This window comes from Condylura cristata, unplaced genomic scaffold (genome assembly GCF_000260355.1).
Source record: "Condylura cristata isolate star-nosed mole 26May11 unplaced genomic scaffold, ConCri1.0 scaffold00020, whole genome shotgun sequence".
Classification (NCBI taxonomy): domain Eukaryota; kingdom Metazoa; phylum Chordata; class Mammalia; order Eulipotyphla; family Talpidae; genus Condylura; species Condylura cristata.
In genome coordinates this window covers 692,355-716,020 of record NW_004567121.1, presented here as the reverse complement: position 1 = coordinate 716,020, position 23,666 = coordinate 692,355, and the positions used below count along the sequence as shown (strand labels likewise).

Below are 23,666 nucleotides of genomic sequence, written 5' to 3'. Positions count from 1 at the left end.
TAAACACTGGATTCTTTTTTTTTTTTTTTTTAATTTATTTTTCTTCATTTTAAGCATACAAGAACTAGGGTGTAGGCTAGAGGTATGGGGTGTGAGGTGAGAGGATTCACCAGAGACAGAGTGGGGAGCAGAACAGGCAGATGATACTGAAATATACTGCTGAGGGGAGCAGTAGGTGAGATAGGAGAGGTGTGCTGTGCCCTGTGGGTCACCTCCCTGGCTGGGGATTGAACTCATGCCATAGTAGCTAGCAACAGCTTGATAACGGTTTCTTAACCCCTTCACCACCAGGGAGGCCCTAAACATTTGATTCTTATTCAAAGGCTAGATAGTATTTTATCTGGAAGATTGCTCTGTTCCTAGGACCCATGCTTTTCTGGAAAGGACCTGAAATAGAAAAATCACCCTTTAAAGTCAGCAGAAAAGGCCTGGGGGACAAATAAACTGGCTGAAGAATCCTAAGCCATCTGGGTTATCTGAGAGAAAAAAAGAGGGAGGAAGAAATAGAGCCTGCAAAGAAAGGAAGAAGGTGGCCAAAGGGCCTCTCCCCTGCTTTTCCTTCTCCTGGAAGCACTCCCCTGCCTATTCCCTCAGTTAAACCTGCATCTTCCCCAAGATCTCAGGGGGGATCCCCACTTCCCAACAGACCTGTTTCTATTCTTGGCCCTATAGAAGCTGTACCTCTGAAATTATAAAATAATAAAATTTGTAAACTATTAATTCTGTTTCTTTCTACAGTTGTTTTTTTTTCTCCCTACAGTTATAAGATGGTTCCTAAACTTCAGATGTCCACATTATCTTTTCAGCCATCTACCATAAAAGAATCTCTTTCTAGCAAGTTTGAGGAATGAATCCCACTGAGGTTGACAGCAATAGGACCTTCTCCTCCAATCAATGCCACTGGTCAGGGGAGGTCAGGTTCTGGTTGGCCAGGCCTGGGTCATGTACTCATGCGGATGGAGTCCATTCCTCTTAATCCACAGCCAGTGACTAGGAAAGAGGTCTTCCTAAAAAAAGTGGGGCACTCTTATCAGGAGGACTACTTGCCAGGTAGGAGAAATCTGATATTTTTATAGCACGTGTACCTGGCACCTAGTCATAAATGTGAACTCCTGCATCTTGTTTGTCCTCTGGCAGGTCTGCAGTGATGTGTGTGTGTGGGGGGGGGGGGGGGGGAAGGGAGTATGTGACCCTCCTTGCTGATCTTCCTTTAAAACTCACTTTACATTCATTACCTCTAAGAAGTCATCCCTAAACGACATTAGAACTACTGATTTCTCCATTTCAATTTCCTGAAATCCACTGATTTCTCCATTTCAATTTCCTGAAATCCGCCTTTCCACTGATTAAGGCTCCCCCTCCCCCCCCCTTCTCTCTTCCCTCCAGCTTTGTGTTTCTCAGAACAGCTATTTACCAAACAGAGAGCTGTTGAGAAGCTATAGAGTTCTAACACTAGAGTACAGCTTCTGCAATGATAGGTTTTGTGGTCTTTAAATAGTGCCTTGGGCATTACTTGATTTTGCAGATAAAGTCAGAGAAAAGAGCTGCCTGTATCCTGTAGGGCTTACTGCATTTTGGCTGTGGTGATAACATATTTCTCTTTGAGAGTTTGTCTGTTAACATTATGGATTTATAACTCAATTCTATATCATAAATCTGACCTAGAAAGATGGATCTGCTTCTCTTACAATGAAAACTTGAAGTACCTGGGTGGCTGATGGTCAGGCCCTTGATCAAAGCGACTCCCCCAGGGTAATGAATGCTCCCTGGGAGGTCTTGTGGGCAGCCCTGGAAACCCCCCATTCCCTAGGTGAACCCATCATAACTAAGGTAAATGAACAAGCAGGAATGAACAAAATTTATAGCTTTTTAATGATAATACTTAAATATTAAGAAAGTTAAAATTGAAAATATATTGACTCGGTTTTCTGTACACTGCATTTACATAATGATTGTGACTTAGCTTTCTCAGAGCAGTTACCCAGGAGGAAGGAAAGGCGACCCGTAGCAGTGTGTGGGCTCACACGGCTCCTAGGAAGGTGTCCCCTAGCAGAGCAAAGAACTAAAGTGAAGAAGCAAACACCCTCCACGCCTCTCCTCGCTCCCTGCTGCTTCTATTTGAAGCATTTCTGAATTACAAATGTAAAATTAAGTTTGGATATAAAAAATAAGATACCCATGCCAGTTCTGAATTTTGTTTCAGCAGACTTAGCACGGAAAGGACACAAATTACGCCTCATTTACAGAGACCCTGTGATGACAGTAATTTGCAACATCCGAGCAAGGGCATATCTAGTATCCACTAGTCTAGAAAACGAGGGGATTCGACCAGATGGTTCATCACACATCTAGCCAGGAAGGCTCATTGCTAAGCTCAGATAGTCCGTGCTAGAGGACTTGCCGCCTCAGCTAAGGTGGATGCAGGAAGACAAATCTATCATATCCTAGACCACCCTTCTGATAAAAAAGGAATCAGGTAGGGATTAAAGTACATCAAAAAAGCACAAATTTTTACCACATCTGTGGGGTAAATTATCACTTCAATGCTTGGAAATTTATGTATGCTGCAAACCTGGCAAGTTAACAGCTTTAAATAAACCAGATGTTTTGGTGGGGATTTAAAATGAGAGTAGGAACCTGGACAGAGAAAAAAGGACTTTCTAAGTCCTGAGAGCTCATAACCTGCCCCCACAATAACTCTATTACAGTTTTCCAGGGCACCTGGACAAGGCCATTTCTTGTCTCATGGAGGCTCAGAAATACCTTTTCTTAAAAAAAAGGGAAAAATCAAGAAATTAGGACTCAAGTATTTGAAACCCTAATGTTACGGGCAAAGCTTCATTTTTACGGAATATAAAACACTCTGTGTCTTCCACTTCTAATAGCTCATTGAGAGAAGCCACCACCAAGTCGTGCTCCTGTAGCATCTCCGGGTATCGGGACACAGCTCGCTCGATCCTTGCTGAACGTCGCACAGGAGTGATAAGCTTCATGTCTTGCACTTCCGGCATCCCATTAATTCTGAGAGACAGCAAGAGAGGCATTCAGAACCTGGTAACTCCTTTTGAAAGTCTATTATTCATTACTTTCTCTTGTTCCATAATGAAACGTGACAGATGTTTCACTGCAGGCTCATGTACAGAGGTGTCTCGGGCAGCTCTCATCTGGAGGGGATTTTGCTGGACCGTCACAAGGTTGGAACTAGGTGGCGTCCATCTGCTAGCAGAGGCATTTATGGAATTAAGCCTAAACTGAGATTTTTACTTGATGTAAACTACTTGGCAGGTAGTGTTTACTCCCTAAGCTTTCAAAAGAGCTGACAGGTTTTGAGGAAATTGGACCAGTACACAATGGGTTTGGGCTACTGAATTCTAACGCTCTTTTTAGCTCTGGAATACATTATTTAAAAAAAAAAAAAAAAGCCTTTTAAGTTGGTGGACTAAACCATCAGTTGAAACCGGAACAAGTTGGGCATCTTGGTGCATTTTAATGGAGCCCAATAAAAAGTAGCCCTGAGGGCCCTCCCTGGTAGCGCAGCGGGTTAAAACACAGCACTGAGAATCTAAAGCTGCTTCAGCATGAGTTCGATTCCCGCCTGTCCCGGAGGTGACCATGGCGCAGCAGACCTCTCATGACCCGCCCGCTGCTCCCCTCAGCAGTGTACTTTGTCGATCTGCCTGTTCTGTTCCCCACTCTATCTCTGGTGAAGCCTCTCGCCGCCCCTGAGCCTCTGGCCTGTACCCCAGTTCTGTATGCACAAATAAATAAATCTTTAAAAAAAAAAAATGTAGCCCTGAAATCAGGAAATACTATCCTTTAGCCTTTGACGTGTCTAGCCTAAGACATTTCCAAGTAGCGAATCTGACCTATACTTCAAAAAAACATTAATTGTATTAGTCTAAGCAAAAGTAGCAGACCAGTCAGTTGTAAACACTCAGGATAAATTCTAGACCCAGCAAAAGGTGGTTATCAGGTCAGCTGCTCATTTTCATCCATCTGTAAGCAGACTGACATGTCTGAGAGGAGTTCAGGACTGGAACAGACTTAGCTGTGCTTTTCAGGGGAACTAAAATACAGACCTGTGGTCCTGATATTTTGTTTGGAATTCTTTCGAGATTGCTGATGTTTTAGAAAATGACATTGATATCCTATTACAGTTCTTAAATTGCTGTGGAATCTGCCTTAAACTTTGACTTGCAAAAAACCAAATATGTGATATTAGGAACAGTCTCTAAGTCCTGTGCACCCAACTGCCACCCCTGCTCTCCGAGGCCTTTCACTGCCCCTTCTCTCCCACAGTGCAAAGGCCTCCCCCTGCTTGAAACTTCCCCTGCCTCTGTGCCAGGGTTGGCAGGAAAGATAGGTGGGATAGATGGGTGCAGGACAAATGAGGGTGAAGAGAAAGGGGTGAGTTCTGGCAGCAGGGGCAAGGGCACCCCCCTTTCAGGTCAGGTCAGGTTTCTGCATGGGGGGAGGGGAGGGAGATGTGCAGACATTCCCGACAATGGTTTTACTCCCCTCACCCTCACTTGGGCCCCTCAGTGCTAAAGACAGACTGCCAGACTGCCTGGGCCTCATATGAGGCAGATGACTGAATATACTGCTGGCATTCTGGATCTGTGGAGGAGAAAAGGAGAGCTGGATTTGAATTAGACTTGTAAATACAAAACCTGCTTTAGAGTTTACTTACCTAGGGATTTGGGCAACCTGTAATTTGATGCCAGCATGATTATCCTGTTCTCCCTTGGTTATTTGGGGTGTTGCTGTAAACTCTTCCCTTTCTTTTTGAGGAAGGCAACACTTTCCAGGCTCCATCTTCTTGGACAGCTCTTCTGTTAATATTATATTAGTTTCAGCAACTAAGGAATTAGAGGTAATTCCTGTGGGTGCAAGGTCAAGAAGGAAAATAAGATATACCAATTTAATGACTCTAAGAAGATGTAAAGGTATATACAGAATGATTTCCCAGTGATCCTTGTGAACTCCATATACTAAGCAAAGGGTAACTGATTTGAGTTGGGACATGTAACTATTTTTTTCAGGTAAGCCTTGTAAAAGTGTCCTGCTATATCAGATCATCCTTTTACTCAGCCCCTGGAACATCTTGGGTCTCTGTTACTGGGGGCCGAGTCCTTGATACCCGTTCAACATTCTGCACACCTTCCCCAATCCCTATTCACTCTTGAGGGAGCCTCTTTAGGGACCCGTCACTGGCCTTTTTCTCTTACACCATATCATGGGTCAATTTTCTTGACTCACTAGGGTTAACTTACTTGGCCTTTTTTATTCTCTCTCTACCTAGAAATGTCCACATGGCTATCACCTTGGGCATGGGTAAAAATGTCTTGTATCAGCACAATTTGCATGATAGCCCAACCAAAAAAAACTAAAATGAAAGGAAGGAAATTAGATTGAGACAGACACTGGTTGGAGAGTAGGTGCCCAACAGAGGCCTGCAAGCACAAAAAATGGTAAGGGAAAATGTCTCCTCATTTCTTCCCTTTGAGGAATACTGCCGTGTATTATCAATACCTGAGTTGTAGCATTGTGTCCAGTAATGTACCAGTGGATACATCTAACAGATGCCCTTACTTGAATATTAAATCTATGCTTAAAGGGGTAAGAAGTGTCACATTCTAAGATAAAAACAATCCACTTTATTTTCTAAAGGTATCCTTCCCCCCATTCATATAAAAGATATTACATGCAATTATAATGTGCCACTCACGGTATTTGGCACAGTATTCACAGAAAAGAGGTCTCTACAGGTTATGACCAATGACAGATCAATGATAGCTAGCTAAGAGAAAAAGGTTCCTGAGATGGTTATTTTGGAAAGGATAATGTGAACTTGGGTGTGTAACTGTTAGTGGATTTGTTACGATTAAACATGGAACTTAAACTGAACATGTCTCCCTTTTGCCTTAGTCTCTTCTGGTAGAGTCACTTGTCTTCTCCCACTTGGGCCTCTGGGGAAGCAGGACACTCTAGTCTAGCCTGCTCTAGTGAGACGGCCTTTGTCAGTGTTGAGCACTGTATGTACTTGCTGAGAAAAGCAGCTGCTGCTGATGGCTGAAAGGGTCAGTCCAAGGAAACCAAGAAGTGAGAGGGACACTGATAATTCTTTTCTTTTTTCCCCATGTTGATTTTTACTTGTGTGGTTAGAGGAATAGATTTAAATACAAAAATAGAAGTACCTCCTGTGGGTCTGTCTGGGTCTTGCAAAACATTTAGGACAAATTCCCGTAACTCTTGTATTGGCTAGAAGGAAAGAAAAAAATAGATAAAAATTATTGAAAAATTCATGGAAAAATGATCTAAAGAAATTTGCTTGATATCAAGTGAACTTATTTTTATAATAAGAATGTTTCCTTTTTTAAACTCTTAAAATAATACCTAAAAGGTTTCAGATGTATAGTTTCATGGAAAATGGGAAGAAACAAGGAATATGGAAATTAACTGTTGGCATGCTTGACTCCATGGCCTCTGGAAGGTTCAGCAAAGGAAAAAACTAAACAGTACTTAATTGCAGGAGTAGAAAGTTGCATTTGAAAGACAAAGTAGTAACAGCACATACTAGAGTTCAATGCATTCATATACTTCTTAAATAATCATAACAATGTGAATATTCAACAGTGACCAGAATTTCCATGACTCCAATGGAAGTTTGAAAGACTGTAAAAATCTACCAGGGCGATAGGGGTGTGTATGTCTGTATTTATTGGGATCTGTGAAAGAGGTTAAATTGTCATCCTACAGAGTTGAGAACTCCCTAAGTCATGTCTAAAACCGAAAAATCAAGAAACAGCAATATGAGATACTCTCTGAAACTGTAGAGGTAAGTCTAAAAATAATTTTGCTCTGGGAAGTAGAAAATGGGTAGTAAAGGAAGCAGAGACCTTAATGAATGAATCTTACAAAGCTATTTATTAAACTGTGGTCATCCACAACTCTAGTTTTCAATCACCATGGAAACAGTTACTGTAGAACACATGGCGACATGGAAAGTGGTGTTCAGATGAAAAGTTATAAAACTGTGTAACTTTGTTAAAGTAGACAGAGGTTTTATTGGTTTTTAGAATTAAAAGTTATTTCATGCAAAGACTCTGAATGACTGATTTATGAATATATATGAACTACTGATTCAGAAATATGTTCACTTTAATATATTTTTAGGTTTTTATGGTGAGGTATGACTTTATATGTATTGGATATAGATATAACTTTCTATACTATTACTTTCTATAAGTCTGTATTTTTTTTAAAGATTTATTTATTTATGCATACAGAACTAGGGTACAGGCCAGAAGTGTGGGCCTTGGGGGTTAGAGAACTAATCAGACACAGAATGGGGAGCAGGACAGGCAGACTGACTGGATATGCTGCTGAGGGGAACGGGCCAGAGAGGTTTGGTCACCCCCCTGGCTGGGGATTGAACTTGCACTGCAGTAGCTTCATAGTGCTGTGCTTCAACCCGCTGCACCACCAGGGAGGGCCCAAGTCCGTATTTCTACATTGAGTGTTAAGTGAGACACATACCACTAACATGAAAAGTGATTCTACTGGTTTATATGTATAATACTATTTTCCATGAAAAATTATTTTAATTAAAATGTTCATGAAGGCTATATTATACTTCATATTCTGTATACAACTTTATAAAATGAAATTGAAAGTATAAAATTACATTATATAACTGTCATACAGCAAAAAGCAAAGAAAGAACTCATGTGAATCAGAATTTGCAAGAAATCACCCACCTAAGACAGATACTTACTGTTGCTCCATTTTTAATGGCTTCTTCATAAAGACCAATAACATCAAAGGAGCCTTTACTTGCCAACAACTTTGCTTTGCAGATCCAGAATTTAGCAAATTTTTCAGCTTCTGGAATACTGGACAATACAGTAAATATTTCATTAGAAAGTACACCCTGGGAAAAAAGAAAATACCCAAAGGTAATTATTATTATCTTACTATTACTCACATATCCCGTTATTTGTCAAAGCATGTATGTGGAAATAAGTCTGATCAGTAAGTTCTTTTTAACTTCTAAATATTTTAATTTTATTGAGGTATAGTTTACATAGAATGCAGCCATTTCAAAAAAGTACATTTCCAAGAGTTTGACAGTCATCATCATTAAATTTTCAGTGTTACCTGAGACAAACAGAAAAATGTCAGTTAAAGAAAGGAACATGCTCTACATTTTTATGTGGTGGAAAACTAAAACCATAATGAAATCAAAACAAATACTAGAGTAATCAAAATTCACATATTTCTTACATATTACCACTATATGAACAGTGAATGGCAACCAGAATTTCCAATCAGTCTGGAAGTATGAAGGCTAGCAAGGGCCACAGGGGTACATATGTGTATATTGGGTAAGTGTGCAGATATATGTAAAGTGGGTTAAATCCTACTGAGAGAAACTTTGAAAAGGCTTCATTGGTCTCATACAGGGCAGAGCAGTGACACAGGCCAAGAGGACTATGGCTGAATCAGGGAACAGTGACCTCGTCCGGAAATCCAAGTACTGGAAATCCAAGTAACGGCACCTTTTTTCCCTCCTAAGATGGGGTAGACACAAATGTTTGGGATCCACCAATATTTGAAGAAACCAATACTATAGAGAGAGACATAAAGTTCAACAACCAAAAGAATGAACCCTGGGGCAAGGAGTTGAGCAATACATGCAAGACTGACATTCATTTTGCTAAGATAAAACTGGAATGGGTTGATACTAAAAAGGATCAACAGAAGGGCAGAATAGTAGCATGGACAATGGCTGAATAACTCAGTAAGCTGAATATTTGCTGTGGAATTCTCAGAGAACCAGTGCAAAAGAACAAAAGAAGAATATGAGACAAAAGTTAAGAGTTCTAAAGGATACATCTACTATTCAGGAATTCCAATGTTCATCTCAAAGAATTTCAGGAGGAAAATAGAGACAGAGCAAGGTTGAATACTCACTCAAGACAGTTGTAGAAGAAAATTTCCAAGAATTAAATGAAAAATCTGTTTAGAGGCCTTCTTGCTGGCACAGGGATTAAAATCTCAGTGCAATCAGCCTATAGCCAGCCACTGCACATGAGTTTGATCCCCAACCAGGGAGCTGATCCACATGCCTGTCTCACCTGCAGCTCCCCTCAGCAGTGTATTTCAGTCAGTATGCCTGTTTTGCTCCCCACTCTGTGTCTGGTGAATCCTTTTACCCACCACACCTCTGGAATGTACCCCTGCTTTTGGATGTATAAATAAGTAAAAATAAATCTTTAAAAAAATGTTATATGGAAGAACATTATATACAACTTGTACACTACTTACTTTAGCTTATCTGCAGAACCAAATGCAATTTAGATGTCATTTATAGCTACTTATGTTCAGAACAGTCCAGCTATACACATGATCTAGCCTTTTGTCTTTTGACTTCAGTTTTACATCTAAATGTCAGCATTGGACCTTGATACATGAAGAAGGCAAAGTTTCTTTTGGCTCCCTGTAGAGCCAGACTGCTTGAGTTGGTTTCCTAACTCAGAGGACTGTCCTCAATTTCATTTGTAAAGTGGGTATAGAAATGGTTGTTATGATTAATTATATGACATCATGTAAGTAAAGCGCTTAAAAGCAGAGCCTGGTATGTAAGAGCTATTATTTATTTATTTTTAAAGATTTATTTATTTGTGCATACAGAACTGGGGTACAGGCCAGGGGTGGTGAGAGGCTTCACCAGAGACAGAGTGGGGAACAGAACAGGCAGATCGACGAAGTACACTGCTGAGGGGAGCAGCGGGCGGGTCAGGAGAGGTCTGCCACGCCATGTGGTCACCTCCGGGGCAGGCGGGAATTGAACTCATGCGGAAGCGGCTTTAGATTCTCAGTGCTGTGCTTTAACCCGCTGCGCCACCAGGGAGGGCCCGTAAGAGCTATTATTTAAGTGGGAGTCATTATTATTATTGTTACTATTTTCCTGTATTAAAATTCAGGTGCTAAATTTCTGCACCTTTACTTACCCTTTCAATGAGATGCAGACATTCTGTCAGTGTGTTGTTAATTTTATTGGACAATTCCAGTTGTGCTTTCTTTTCTTCCTCTTCTTTTTCCATGCTCTTCCAGAATGAAATATTCATTTCCTCTATTATTTTTCTTTTTGTTTTAAGTTCCATAGGTGGTCGTTTATAGATTTTGCCCTTAGATTTCTGCCATTCTTCCAACTGTTTCCTGGTATGCAAATAAAGGGGTGGAACAAAGTCAAACTTCTACAGTATATGACTATATGTATAGATTGAATATCACCAAACACCTTTGACTGAGACAATATCAGGAAAGTGGAACAAGAAGCAATTTGCATGTGGGTAAAGGCAGCTGACAGAGGGTTACTGGCATTACAGGTGGTCAGCATCTCAGTCTGTAAATTCCTTGACTTCAGTAATCCTCTTTCCTCTGAAAATTTTTATTTCACCTGTATGCCACCTCTGACACTTGCTTTCTTAAGATATGGTTCTGTCTCTGAGATCACTAATTCACCATTCCATCATCTCTCACTATAAACTTTCTAGCTGCCCATCAGCTAGAGGTGACCCACAAACCTGCCTTCTGCAGGTTTCAGTAGGGTCTTGGCTATTCAAAGTGACCCTCTTTGCTAAGTTCTTTAGTCTTCTCCTAACCACACACGACTCCCTTTCCCACTAACCAGTGGATGATTTTAGGATTCTCGGATGGTGCCAATCCTAACACTTCCTCTCCCTGACTGTTCTCGTTCTCCATTTTGCATCTAATGGTTGATGACTACTGCTGGAAGATGCCAAGACAAGCAGCCGCAGGTCTTCAGGTGTGGGCGCTCTAGCTTCTTTGCAACTACACATGTACATGTCAGCCTCAGATCTCTTCTTTGAGCCTCAAAATTTATAAAATCCATTGCCTAGTTGAGATCTTTTCTTTGATGTCTAGCATTTCAAATTTAAATTATTCAAAATAAAGCTCTCGGATTTCATTTCCAAATCTGTCCCCCAATAGCCTTCTCTATATTGGTAAATAGGATCGAGATCTGCAAGGCCCTAAAATGAAGAGCTGTCTCTAACTAATATTTTTCTTTCCTCCACATCCGAGATATCACAGAATGGACAGTCTGGCTTCTATCTCTACTACCACTATCCTAGACCACATACTGCCACCCCCTGAGCGAAACACTGCAGCAGCCCCCCTTAACTTCTCTCCTAGCACCCACTCTACCCCTTATTAAATTCATCCTGTGTAGTGTGTACAATAGCTGGGGTGATCTTGTAAGTATAAGCCACATTGAGCTACTGCTAGGAAATTCCCAAACTGCTGGAATAACATTAAAAATGTTGAAAGACATTGTAATCTTGGACCTCAGTTCATAACATTCCTCCTCTCACCACTCACTAACTTTATCCAAGCATTCCTGCTTCAGGGGCTTATATGATCAGTCTTCAGCCCTCCACTCAAGTGTCACCTCCTTGAGGAGGTAATTATTTGTTATTATCCTGTCTTAGCAGTGGTTGATATGGTTGAATATAGCCTTGATCCTTTCTCAGTCACATCACTCTGAATTAATATATTTTCCATCTCTTTAGGAAAGCAGAGAGCCTGCAGGTGGTAAGCTTCAGAGCTGTATTCAGCTCTTGTCCTCACTTCATCCTGCAATGCCTTTTGCTATCATCCTGCTATGCCTTTCACCCTTGTTAAGAAAGGGTTAAATCTATGTACTTCAACAAAGAATACATAGGTGATTGTCCTGGGAAGTTCACTACCTTGTGAGACTTTGTCTGGTCCCGTGCAGAAAGTGTACAAAATCTTTTGAGTTAATTTTAAGCATTAACATTAATAATGGGCAACTTGAAGTTCTAATTTCTGCCATAAGATTGTTCCTCTGTCTTGGTTTACTTTCTAAAACTCCGCCTTCTATAAGTTTCATGTTCCTTCTTCCATAACTTTTCTAGATTAACCACTGGTCTGCTTGACAAGGGACGGCAATCTCCCTACTTTCTACTTTTGTAAACTCACTGTTCCTCCCACCTGCATTTATTGCTGTTCAGTCCCTCGAGGGTACTTCTCAAGTAAGTAGTCTCTATTTATAAGCCTATTTCTTACTCAACGATTCTGGGCTTCAATTTCTTAAAAAAATAAGTTCCAGCATACAGAAAATGATTTATAGCACATATACCATTTAGCTGTCATGTCTTGATATTTTTGTATTTGCTTCAAATCTTTGAAGGGTTAGAGCTAAAATTTACTTAGGAGCTATAATTTATGACCTCCTTCCTGACTGTGGTGGTCAGTCTGTTACAATATTCTAAACTGCAAATTTTTTAAATTAAAGTGAAATACCTGCGGTCCTCTGCTGTCGTCTTCTTTGTAATATTTGTATTAGCTTGAGTCCCATTTGGGATTCTCCTTCCACATATGGCTATATTACCAGCTTGAGTTTTGGGAGCAGTCTTGTTCAGAAAATAGTTCTGGGGAATATTTCTTTTCAATCTGGAGTCCAGCGTTTGTGCTTTTTGTTGATAGCTGTTACTGCTTTTATTCCCATTGGCTCCACTTGCTCTTATACTAGGGGTGCTTGGAATAATTGAATTAAAGTTGCCAACTGTCAGTTTAGGTCTTTGACTCATGGCTTTTGGTTTTTGTACACATGATGTCCGAGATTTAAAACAAGTTTGTATGGGCTTCTGATCTTGTTTAATGTTGGTATGTCTGTTGTTTAATCCTTCCCGAAGCAGACTAGGGTATGTCCTGGGTTTGGTATGTTTTACTTTCTGTTCAGTAACAGTGTAAGACCTCAACTTTTCATTTGTACTTTCATATTTACCCCTATTAACTTTTATATTTTTTATGTCCTTGACTGCTGGCTTCTTTGATGCTTGAGTCCTACTAACAGTCTGAACAAAGTGAGAGGGGACTGTTTTTGGGGGTTTTTCTCCTGGTCTTGCAAGATCTGCAACTCTAGAGAGTTGCTGTGATTTTATTGGTGGAACTCTGATCTGTCTTTCCCCAACAAATTGTTTATTAACTCTGTCTTTTAGAACAGTACTGTTCATTGAACTTTTGCTCAAAACTTGTTTAGGACCCAAATTGTTCTTGGCTGGATTGTAAGAGTTAGTTTTTGACTTATTTATGGTCCATAATTCAGGATTTAGCTTACTCTCAGAGTCTGATAAAGTTTGTGGCAAATTCTCTTTGATCACCTCTTTCAGAAAGCTTTCTGAAGATTTATTTTCAACATGGGTATTGTCCACAGAGTCTGTGAATTTAGCATTTTCTTGATTTATTACCTGTAGCTTTATAGTTTTAAATTCTGTTACATTAAGTGACCCCCTGGTTTTCTTTGACCGTTGTGTACTCGTGGATGGTCCAGCTTCATGCTTCTGTTGACTGCTGCTAGAAGGCTTACAGTTTGGGTTAGAAGAAACACATCCTAAAGTCAGCCTTTTGCCCAGAGACTTTGTTGGTTCCATCTTTGGCTTCTGGGATCCTGTAATATTGGCAGGTCTGGGCTGATGTTTAGTGTTGACAGGCCTTGCAGGTTTGACAAGCAAAGCAGCATGGTTGGTAACTTCCTTTTTGGGTCTAATAGCCTGAAAAAGACAAAGAAAAAAATTCATAACAATATCTAATTGTTTTAAAAATAACAATGAAAATAAATGTGTCTTAAAACATGCTGGAAAATGGCCCTCCCTGGTGGCGCAGTGGGTTAAAGCACAGCACTGAGAATCTAAAGCCACTTCCGCATGAGTTCAATTGCCGCCTGCCCCCAAGGTGACTACATGGTGTGGCAGACCTCTCCTGACCCGCCCGCTGCTCCCCTCAGCAGTGTACTTCGTCAGTCTGCCTGTTCTGCTCCCCACTCTGTCTCTGGTGAAGCCTCTCACCACCCCTGAGCCTCTGGTCTGTACCCCAGTTCTGTATGCACAAATAAATAAATCTTTAAAAAAAATGCTAGAAAAAGTGATTTTTATTTAAAATTTTATTGAAAAAAGCTGAATCCTGAGGAAGTAAAGTTTTACTAGCAGATGATTTTTTTTTTTAAAGATTTATTTATTTATTCATATAGAACTGGGTTACAGGCCAGAGATGCGGAGGGTGAGAGGATTCACCAGAGACAGAGTGGGGAGCAGAACAGGCAGATCAACGAAGTACACTGCTGAGGGGAGCAGTGGGCGGGTCAGGAGAGTTCTACCACGCCATGTGGTCTCCTCTGGGGCTGGCGGCTGGCTGGCGGGGATCAAACTCATGCGGAAGTGGCTTAAGCTTCTTAGTGCAGTGCTTTAACCCGCTGCGCCACCAGGGAGGGCCGCAGATGATTTTTTATAACTTGATTTGCTATCAGAAATATTTCAGATTTTTACTTGATAGGATTAGGCAGAGATGCAGTGAACATATAAAAATTGCTGTTTTAAAAAATAAATTTGCCTCAGTCAAACAAATACTTGCTGAAGGCCCATTATATCCCAGAGTCTAGGGACTCTGGAAAGATACACATTGTATTAATATGTTATAACTTTATAATTATGATAGGGCACCTCCCAACAACATCACACCTTCTAGTATTGTGTACTATCAGTACACATTTTTCTTTTTAGAAAACAACACTTTCTTTGTAAAGACCACAATGTCAATCAAAAACTTCTGTGTCAAAAATAGGCAAAAGAGCTAAATAGGCTAAGGTAGACATTCTCTCCAAAGAAGACATACAGGTGGCCAACAGGCACATAAAAAAATGCTCATCATCATTTCTCGTTTGAGATATCATCTTACGCCTGTGAGAATCAAAGGCCAGAAATAACCAGTGTTGGTGAAGCTGTAGAGGAAATGGAACCCTTGTCACTGTTAGTGGGAGTGTAGACTGGAAAATATCCCTGTGGAAAACAGTGTGGTGGTTTCTCAAAATATTAAAAATAGATGTACGTATAACTCAGCAATTCCCTCTTAGGTATCTACCTGAAGAATCAAATCACTAATTTAAAAGAATATATACATTCCTATGTTTGTTGCAGCCCTATTACAATAGTCAAGAGATCAGGCCTCTTTGGTAGTGCAGGTGTTAAAGTCTTGGTGCTATGGCTATCAAGCTATCACCGCCGCTGCCACTTCCACTTCGCCACTGCCACTTCCACTTCGGAAGTGAGTGGGATCTCAGCCAGGGAGCTGACTGACATGGTGCAGCAGACCTCTCCTGTCTTACCTGTTGCTCCCTTCAGCAGTGTATTTCAATAGATCTGCCTGTTCTGCTCCCCACTCTGTCTCAGGTGAACCCTCTGACCCTTCCCTCCCACACTCTGGCCTATACCTCAGTTCTTACATGCATAAATAAATAAAAACAAATCTTTAAAAATTTAAGGTAGAGTTTTTATTATTTTATTATAGATGAAAATATGTGCTACTTTCAAAAGACTAATTTCTCCCATTTCTTTACCATTCTATACACAATCTACAGAAACATGCCTACTAGGAAGTATATTCTTGTTAAGTGGCTTGGAAGAGCCAATGTAAGTATTCTTTTTTAATGACTACTGAGTTCTTTGACGTCATGGTAACATAACAAAGTGGTTAGGACCACAAGGTCTCTGCTCTGTCATTTAATAGCTATGTGAATGTGGGATATGACTAGATGTGACTCAGTTCCCTCATCTTCGAAATAGGCTACTATTCATATCTACCTCGTAAGGTAGTAAGGACTCAGTGAATTAATGCAAGTCAGAAAAGTGTCAGGCACATAATAAGTATTCAAAAAATGCTTACAATAAGAGGTCTAAAATATATCTAAGAGTTTTTAAATTATAAAATGTTTTTATTAATAAAACCAGACTGCAATATGTTGTAGTTTTCAAAAAACAACCCTGTCTTTTGTTAGATCAAATTGTTCTTATATTTAAGAGTAATAGCTTTGCAATATATGTCCTCCAGGTTCTTACATATCTCTTACTTTTATCACTAATCATTCAAAATAATATATTTTTTAAAAGACTAATTTCTACTTACAGATTCAGAAGGAGGAGGATTTGGGCAATTATTCTTGGCTTTCAGGTAAGGCCTACAAAAGAGAAAATAAGATTCTTAGAATAGCAGGATCAACAAGGCTTGGGAAGTATAATGATTAAAACTTACTATGATTACAATTTTAAATCTGTTAGAACTTCAGCATATGGTAATATAAAAATTATACTCACCAAGAAGTTTCTTTGTCATCCCTTCCTTAGTTCTATTATTTTACTTCTTGGACACAAAATTTGCTCTTACTCAAATTTTTTTTTTTTGTAAACTTTTCAGAGATATACTATACATAAATTTGACTTTCTAACAATAGTAATAAAATATGCCTTTTCTTATTTGCATATTCTAATTCAAACATAATATTCAATAACCCAGATACTAGAGATAAAATGCCAAACAAAATAATCCCTTCTTTATAAAACTTCCTTCTGTAAGTATCTTCAAATAAAGATTTTTTGGGGGTTGGGGAAGGTGATCTAGTTTTAAAGATGGGGAAATAAAGAAATCTAGGTAGTCAGAAAATGCAAAACAAAATAGGAAAATAGAGCTGAATTTAGAAGGATTCAATCTCCAGGAATCAAAAACTATTGCCAGACTAATAAGGATTTTTATCATAACTTAATGTCTGTTTCTCCCACCTTGAATATAAGGCCTGGAAGGGCAGGGACAGCTCTGTTTTGTTAATTACTATATTTCCAGAACTAAGGATGACTGATAATTATTAAGTAAATGGAAAATGTTGATTTAATCAAGGAAATGAGTCAAGTAACCAGATACTAAAATAAAAGGTAAAAGCTAACTTTGTAAAAATTAATTTTCAAATAAAAATTTAACAACCTAAATGGCAAAAAAATACGTAAGTGCTAAGTAAGTGGGTTAAGTATATCACTAAGTCAGCAAGATGCTGACAGAGGTAAAAGTAAAATGGCTATGTTCTGCTCACATCAAGAGTAAGTTCTAAGGGAAAAGACCAATAAGCTCCGTGTGGTTGTAGGATTCTGGTGGTTGTAGGATTCTGAAGTGCAGTGATAATGGAGAACTGACTGTAACTGACTTTTTAGCCTCAGAAAGAAATACTGGAACTAGCATTACCCAGCTCCTTGACAGATACTGCCTTGATGAGAATTACTTTGGCAGGTAAAAAATAGGGACGTTAACTCCCAGCATGGTCGGTAACAGATTCTCCTTTCCTTGTTTTGGAGACTCTCACAATAATGCTTGTATCTTTGCCAATGCACTAGATACTGCTTGCACTGGAGTCCTTTTCTAGTTATCGCAGGATTACAACACAGCCCTAGTAGACTGAAAGCAAAAGGACTGTTTTGAAGAGGCTTTGAATTGCTACTAGCAACGAGGGCAACAGAATTTGCATAACCATGGGAGATAGACTCACTTGGAGTTTTGGCTCTTCAGTTTCCCCTTGGCTGCTAGGTACTCTTGGAGCTTCCTCTGCCTTTCTTCTGCAAAACGGAGGAGACAACAGAACTTTAGCTCTAGATTTTAAACAGGTGATTGATACTCTAAAAGATGACAGCCTTTTACATTTTGATTTTGAGCTATAAATTTATATAGTTCCTGGTCCTGCAAATTTGTCTCCAAATTAATGTCAACAGTGTCAATTTATGGGTCCGTTTCTATACCACTCTTCATACATTATTTTCCTTCATACAACACTCCTCTGAGGTATTTGCAGTCTGAAATTTAAAGAGGGTAAGTGATATGCCCCAAAGTTACCCTGATATGTGGCAAAGCCATGATCTGATACCAGGTTTGCCTGACTCCAGAGCCTTGGCTTGTAGCCAGTTCTTAGTTACAACTTACACGTTCTTTGCCTGAAGAAATTCTGAACTGGCTGGCGAATAATTACCTTTTTTTTTTCCTGACAGGGATGATTTTCTTTTCCTTTTTTTTTTTTTTTTGGTATGTGTGCGGAGACCCTTACATGGTTTCAGCTGGGACTAGGGATAAAATAAGCCAGGTTAGGGTACTCATGGCAAATATGTATTGTTTGGTGGCTTTCTAAGTAAGGCATTTTAGAGGGATGAAAAGTAAATATTCTTATCTTCACGAAATTTCAATCTATCAGCTGAGGAAAAATAAACACAACGATAATTATATTGTAAGGTAGAATCTAGGGGCCATAAGAAAGGGCCAAAGGAAAAATTATGACGGTTCAGAGGAGGGACTGAGTGAGGGGAACAGTGGTCAGAGAAGGCTTAAACGAAATACCAACGCCAAAACAAAACACCCAAAAAAACCCTCAAGGGGTGCACACTGTTCTCAGCCTTATCTAATCCTAGTTGCCAGTTGTGGTTTCCGGTGACTAATGCATCCCTAGGAGACTGCTGCCAGAAATGCAACCTTTTAGGTCCACCGCAGCAGTAAGAGCAGGGGCTACTGAAGTGTGATGAGTTCGAATCCCAGCTCGGTGACTTTCAGTCAGTTAGCAAATCCTGCTGCTGCTGATTCTTTAAGATGGTAACCGAAATGCGTCTAAGTGTTGTTATATACAGTATAAAGTGCCAGACAATCCGCAGGTATTATTGCTGAAACCATCAAAACACGGTGTGCGCCGGGAAGCACGAGTATTTTGAAAGGTAGGCAAGGGTTCCAGCTCAACTAAGAAGCGGGGGGGAATCGGGGCTCAGCCACCGGGGCTGATGCAGCCTACCAGCTTTTAGAGCCCGCAGGCTCTGGAGATGGAGGGGAGAGCCAGGTTCCGGAGGCCCGCTTCTTGACAGCTGTCAAAGCTCGGGCGGGGCTGCAAGAAGGACCACATCCAGGGTCTGCCACGAGCCAAATCTGGGTCGCGGGAGCGCTTTGCTTCCTGATGATGTGTCCCAGCAAGGGGTCTCAATTTCTTCACCCGAAATGTACTGATAATGACATCTTTTCGCTACTGGCCGGACTTACTGGAATAATGCCCTTGAGGCATCTACCCCACGAACCATCCCGCACGCTGGGCCCAGACCTCTCACCAGGGCCCAGGGCGTGGGCTTTCATTTGCGATCTCACTTGCGATCAGGACCGAAACCCCCTCGGGGAAACTGAGGCAGGACGGGGATCGGAGGACTACTACCGCGGGAAGAACTGTGAGTCGGAGGCCTCCCTTCTTCCCCCCTGCCCCGTGCGCCAACCCCAAGGCGACAGGGCCAGGGCATACTCACCCGCGGCGGCAGAGAGCCCGGGCCCCACCATCACGCCTCGGCTGCAGTTTTTCTTCAAAGGTCGCGCCAGGAGCTAGGGCCGGCGCGCCGCGCAAGCACCCGCTCTCATTGGCTCCTGGGGTTTGAAAACCGCCAGTCGGCAGCAGAGAGGGGCGGGGCAAAAGGAGAGAAACGCTTTGCGATTGGCTCCGTTCTTGGGCCCTGTGATTGGAAGAACTTGCTGGGCCGTTGGCGTTGCCGGCGGCGGATTCGTGGCGACCGGAGGACGTGAGTCCCTTGGGTCGTGTTGGTACCGGTGGGTGGGGCGGGCGCTCGCGTTGTCGGAGTAAGCTGAGTCTCGCGCGGCATTAGCACTGTGGGAATATCTGGGCGACGGTACTGAGCCGCCTTAGTCTCTCACCCCGAGTTTCACAGGGGCTTGACAAATTAAGATAAAGACAAAGTCTGATGCTTTAGGTGCTTCCTGGCGTGTCAGGGTTATTACCTGTTAGGGGCCTCATGAATACCTGGATTTGTAGTTCTTACTACTGCAGGGTGACTTCTTTTTATTTTTTAACTGTGGAATATATGTTATCGGGCCTTCCCTGGTAGTGTAGCGGGTTGGAGCTCAGCACTGCAAAGCAGGACGTGGCTGCTTCAGTGCGAGTTCCATCCCTGGCCCCAGAGATGACCACATGGCGCAGCAGACCTCTCCTGACCGCCGGCTGCTCCCCTCAGCAGTGTACTTTGTTGATCTGCCTGTTCTGTTCCCCACTCTGTCACTGGTGAAGCCTCTCACCGCCCCTGCCCCTCTGGCCTGTACCCCAGTTCTGTAGGCATAAGTAAATAAATAAAACCTTTAGGTATATACATACGTACATGTATGTATGTTATCGCTTTAAACCCCCCCCTTTTTTTTTTAAGATTTATTTACTTATGCATTACAGAACTGGGGTACAGGCCAGAAGGGCATGGGCGGTGAGAGGCTTCACCAGAGACAGAGTGGGGAGCAGAACAGGCAGATCGATGGAGTACACTGCTGAGGGAAGCAGCCGGAGGTCAAGAGAGGTCTGCCATGCCATGTGGTCACCTCCGGGATGGGCGGGGATCGAACTCATGCGGAAGCGGCTTTAGCTTCTCAGTGCTGCGCTTTAACCCGCTGCGCCACCAGGGAAACAGGGAGGGCCTAATGACCCCGACCCCCCCCCTTTTTTTTTTTTAAGATTTCTTTATTTATGCGTACAGAACTAGGGTACAGGCCAAAGGTGCAGGGCAGTGAGAGGATCACCAGAGACAGTGGGGAGCATAACAGGCCGAATGACAAAGTACACTGCTGAGGGGAGCAGCGGGTGCTAACCCCCCTTTTTTTTTAAAAAAAAAAATTTATTTATTTATGCTTACAGAACTGGGATACAGGCCAGAGGTGTGGTGAGAGGGTTCACCAGAGCAGAGTCGGGAGCAGAGCGAATCGAATGATGAGATACACTGTTGAGGGGAACAGCAGGTGGGAGGTACACTGTTGAGGCGAGCAGCTGGTGGGCCAGGAGAGGTCTGCAGCGCCCTGTGGATCACCTCTCTGGCCCAAAATGGAACTCATGCTGCGGTAGTGGCTTCTTAAAACTTCATAATAGGGTGCTTTAACCTGTTTCGCCACCAGGGAGGGCCCCCGCTTTAACCCTTTTAAGTGTATATATTTCAGTGAGGTTAAATGCATTCACATATTGCGACGTCATCATACCACCCTCCCTCTCAGATAGGTTCATTCTCCATTGGAGACCAACTCCCACTGCCCCTCCCCCCAGGCCTGGCACCCATCATTCTACCTTGAGACTTTTCTCCTCATATAAACCTCACATAGATGAAACATACAGTGTTGTTCACTTAGCTTTAAGTCACCAGTGTTGATCCATGTAGTACCTGTTAGTTTTCTTCCTTTCTAAAGTTGAATACCAGTTCTTGTATGTTTATCACCTCTCAGAGATGCTTGAGTTACTTTCACCTTCTGGCTATAGTAAATGCTGTGAACTTGCATGTAAAGCTGTTGGCATATCCACTTCCAGCTCTAGGGTATAGACCTAGAGTTTTAGCTGGATTTTTTTTTTTTAAGATTCATTGATTTATCCATACAGAACTGGAGTACAGGCCAGAGATGCGGAGGGTGAGAGGATTCACCAGAGACAGAGTGGGGAGCAGAACAGGCAGATGGATGACGTACACTGCTGAGGGGAGCAGCAGGCGGGTCAGGAGAGGTCTGCCTCCCATGTGGTCACCTCCGGGGCAGGCGGGAATCGAACTCATGCGGAAGTGGCTTTAGCTTCTTAGTGCTGTGCCTTAGCCCGCTGCGCCACCAGGGAGGGCCTTAGTTGGATTTTTATGGTAATTTTTTAAAATTAAAAAAAAAAAAAGTTACTCAGGTGACATTATTTTATAACAATGCATATGATTTAGGGCAGTAGATTCTCATTTCCTCAGTTGTATGTTACTGCAGCACAAAAAAGCACCTATAATTCATTACATTAGCCCATTGGGCTCCCCTCTTTGTTCCTACCGCTACTGCTCTGCCTCGGCCCTCTAGTAGCTTCATCTCTCAAGTCATTTCTAGGCTTTGTTTTGGTTTAGTTTTGTCATTTCCTTTGTTTTGTTTGTCTGATTCCATATATGAATGAAATCATCTGGTGTTTGTCTTGTAGTAACCTGTCTACCCCTGACAGCTGAGTGTCCTTAGGAGGCTAGTGGGTTGCTGGGAAGGAGGTGGAACAAAATAACTATTTTTGGAGAGTCCTTATAAAAGGAAGGGAATGGGCTCTCAACCACTGGTAGATCACCCTACTAGTGGACCCTTGCCCTGAGGAGGAATGAGTGGTCCTCCACATTAGCTGTGGAGATACCTGCTACCCCATGCCAGCCCCTGCAGTGGCAGGACTTGTTAAGACTTTGCAGCAGGCCTAGGGCCCAGGCTACAGATGAGACCTTCATCTCCATTTGGTAACTGGATGCTCTCCTTTTCCACTATAGTTTTACTTCTACCATGTTAAATCATTTTTCTGTTTTGCTCCTCCAAAGTTCTTGTTTAGTGTTGCAACAGCAGGTGTGTGGACCCAGAACTGGTGAGAGGGGTTCTATTCCTGTGAGTTTTCATGCTCTTTTTGCAGTAACATTTCTCATTCTGACTTGTTTCACTTAGCATACTCTCCTCCAGTTCCATCCACATTGTTGAAAATGGCAAGAGTTCATCTTATTTTCTAATGGAGTAATAGTCAGTATTATATGCCACACTCCTTTTTTTTCTCCTTCTGACCTACTTTGCTTAGCATTATCCCTTCCAGCTCCATCCATGCTGCTGCAAATGGCATGAGTTCATCTTTTTGATTGCTGAGTAGTATTTAATTGTGAATGTATATACAACATCTTCTGGAGCCACTCATCTCTTCTGGGACATTTAGGTTGTTCCCATATCTTAGCTATTATAAATAGTGCTTCAGTAAACATAGGACTCTAGGTTTCTCTTTGAATTAGTGTTTTTGTGTCCTTTGGGTAGATTTCTAGGAGTGGAATTGCTGGATCACATGGTAGTTCCATTTTTACTGTTTTAAGGATGCTCCACACAGCTTTCCATAGTTTGCACTCCCACCAGCAGTGTAAGAGTATTCCTTTTTCTCCATGTCCTTGCCAGCATTTGTTGTTGCCAGTTTTTAAAATATGGGCTATTCTCACTGGTGTAGGGTTGTTTGCTTTGTTTTTGTTCAGTCTTGTAAGTTCTTTGCAGGTCATTGATATCAATCTCTTATCAGTTGTATGGAGTGCAAATATTTTCTCCCACTCCATGGGGTGTCTTTTCATTTCGGTTACTATCTCTTCTGTTGTGCAGAAGCTTTTTAGTTTGATAAAGTCCTACCTGTTTATCTTTTCTTTTTGTTGATTTTGGAGATGAGTCCTCAAAGATGTTTCTAATTTGTATATCATAGAATGTTTTGCTTGTGTTTTCTACTACAATTTTCTGGTTTCAGGTTTTACATTCAAGTCTTTTATCCATTTTGATTAGTTTTTGTGTATGATGTGAGATATTAGTCTAGTTTTAATTTTTGCATGTGGTATGGAGCCTTAGTTTTTTTTTTTTTTAAGATTTAATTATTTATGCATATAGAACTGGGGTACAGGCTAGAGGTGCAGGGGTGGTGAGAGGATTTACCAGCAACAGAGTGGGAAGCAAGATAGGCAGATTGATGAAGTACACTGCTGAGGGGGGCAGCCAGTGAGAGAGAAGTCTACTGTGCCATGTGGGTCACCTCCCTGGCCTGGGATCAAACTTGTGCTGAAGCAGTTGCAGCTTGCTTTGTAGTGCTGTGCTTTAACCCGTTGTGCCACCAGGGCCCTGGATGCATTAGTTTTTAATATCATTCTGTATGTGTGTCTGTTCATGCATCTTTGACGCATGAACATATGGTTTGTACACGTGAACCTGGGAATATTATCATTCTTTTTTTTTTAGATTTTATTTAT

General features: G+C 41.5%; 1 protein-coding gene across 1 annotated transcript; it reads right to left on the bottom strand.

The window, feature by feature from the left end:
* Positions 1-2,795: 2,795 nt before the first annotated feature.
* CKAP2L (cytoskeleton associated protein 2-like) lies at positions 2,796-19,218 on the bottom strand. Its single transcript, XM_004685989.1, has 9 exons — positions 19,188-19,218; positions 17,414-17,480; positions 16,009-16,060; positions 12,355-13,604; positions 10,017-10,224; positions 7,778-7,933; positions 6,198-6,261; positions 4,691-4,880; positions 2,796-3,021 (listed from the first exon to the last, which is right to left on the bottom strand). Exons 1-9 carry the CDS (start codon positions 19,216-19,218, stop codon positions 2,796-2,798), a joined length of 2,244 nt encoding a protein of 747 aa, XP_004686046.1.
* Positions 19,219-23,666: the final 4,448 nt, after the last annotated feature.

Excerpts from the sequence above, each read along its gene's own strand:
- CKAP2L (XM_004685989.1), bottom strand. The coding sequence starts at position 19,218 with ATGGTGGGGCCCGGGCTCTCTGCCGCCGCGG. Across the intron at positions 17,481-19,187 it reads CGGGCTCTCTGCCGCCGCGG|AAGAAAGGCAGAGGAAGCTC; the intron begins GTGAGTATGCCC and ends TCCGTTTTGCAG. Across the intron at positions 3,022-4,690 it reads CAGGTTGCCCAAATCCCTAG|AATTAATGGGATGCCGGAAG; the intron begins GTAAGTAAACTC and ends GCTGTCTCTCAG.